General features: G+C 41.5%; 1 protein-coding gene across 2 annotated transcripts in view; it reads left to right on the forward strand.

The window, feature by feature from the left end:
* The window catches only part of LOC107570628 (neural cell adhesion molecule L1-like), a 65408-nt gene that overhangs the window by 58450 nt on the left and 6351 nt on the right, over positions 1 to 607 (forward strand). For both annotated transcript variants that reach the window (XM_016256889.1, XM_016256883.1), the window contains exons 17-18: positions 30 to 227; positions 450 to 520. In XM_016256889.1, coding sequence (XP_016112375.1) covers positions 30 to 227; positions 450 to 520 — 269 coding nt within the window. The remainder of the gene's footprint in view (positions 1 to 29; positions 228 to 449; positions 521 to 607) is intronic.

Here is a 607-nt window from a genome sequence, read left to right on the forward strand (position 1 = left end):
TATATATATATATATATATATATATATAGAATATTTGATTGAGTTTGAGGAGACTGAATATGAAAGAAAAGAATGGGAGGAGCTAAGCCGCGTGTCAGGCAACAATCAGCGAACCACCCTTTCCCTGAAGCCCTTCCTTTCCTACCGTTTCCGAGTCATCGCCATCAATGACATCGGAAAGAGTGACCCGAGCATGTACACGGACGTCTTTTCCACACCAGCTGCTCGTAAGTAACACAGCACGTGTGTGCATGTGGGTGTTTACATAGCCTTAAAACAGAAAAGACTTGTACTGCCACATAGTGATGCATTTGTTTTGTCCCTTGAATCATTGTATGATGTTTTGGATTTGTGTTTGTGTTTTTTCTCAGCATGTGGCTGATATGAAGTGACAGTTTTATTGCCATGTTAGAATATCTTGGCACTAAATTATGATTTGTCCTCTACAGCTCCAGACAGTAACCCTGAAGGAGTGAGCAGTGATTCCATCGACCCAGGCACGCTTTCAATCACATGGAAGGTGCGTTGCACAATTCAGAGTCCAGGAATGATTCTGTCATCATGTATTCATCCTCATGTCGTTCCAAACCTTTATGATTTTTTTCCC

Source organism: Sinocyclocheilus grahami, unplaced genomic scaffold (assembly GCF_001515645.1).
Source record: "Sinocyclocheilus grahami isolate Dianchi unplaced genomic scaffold, SAMN03320097.WGS_v1.1 scaffold29.1, whole genome shotgun sequence".
NCBI lineage: Eukaryota > Metazoa > Chordata > Actinopteri > Cypriniformes > Cyprinidae > Sinocyclocheilus > Sinocyclocheilus grahami.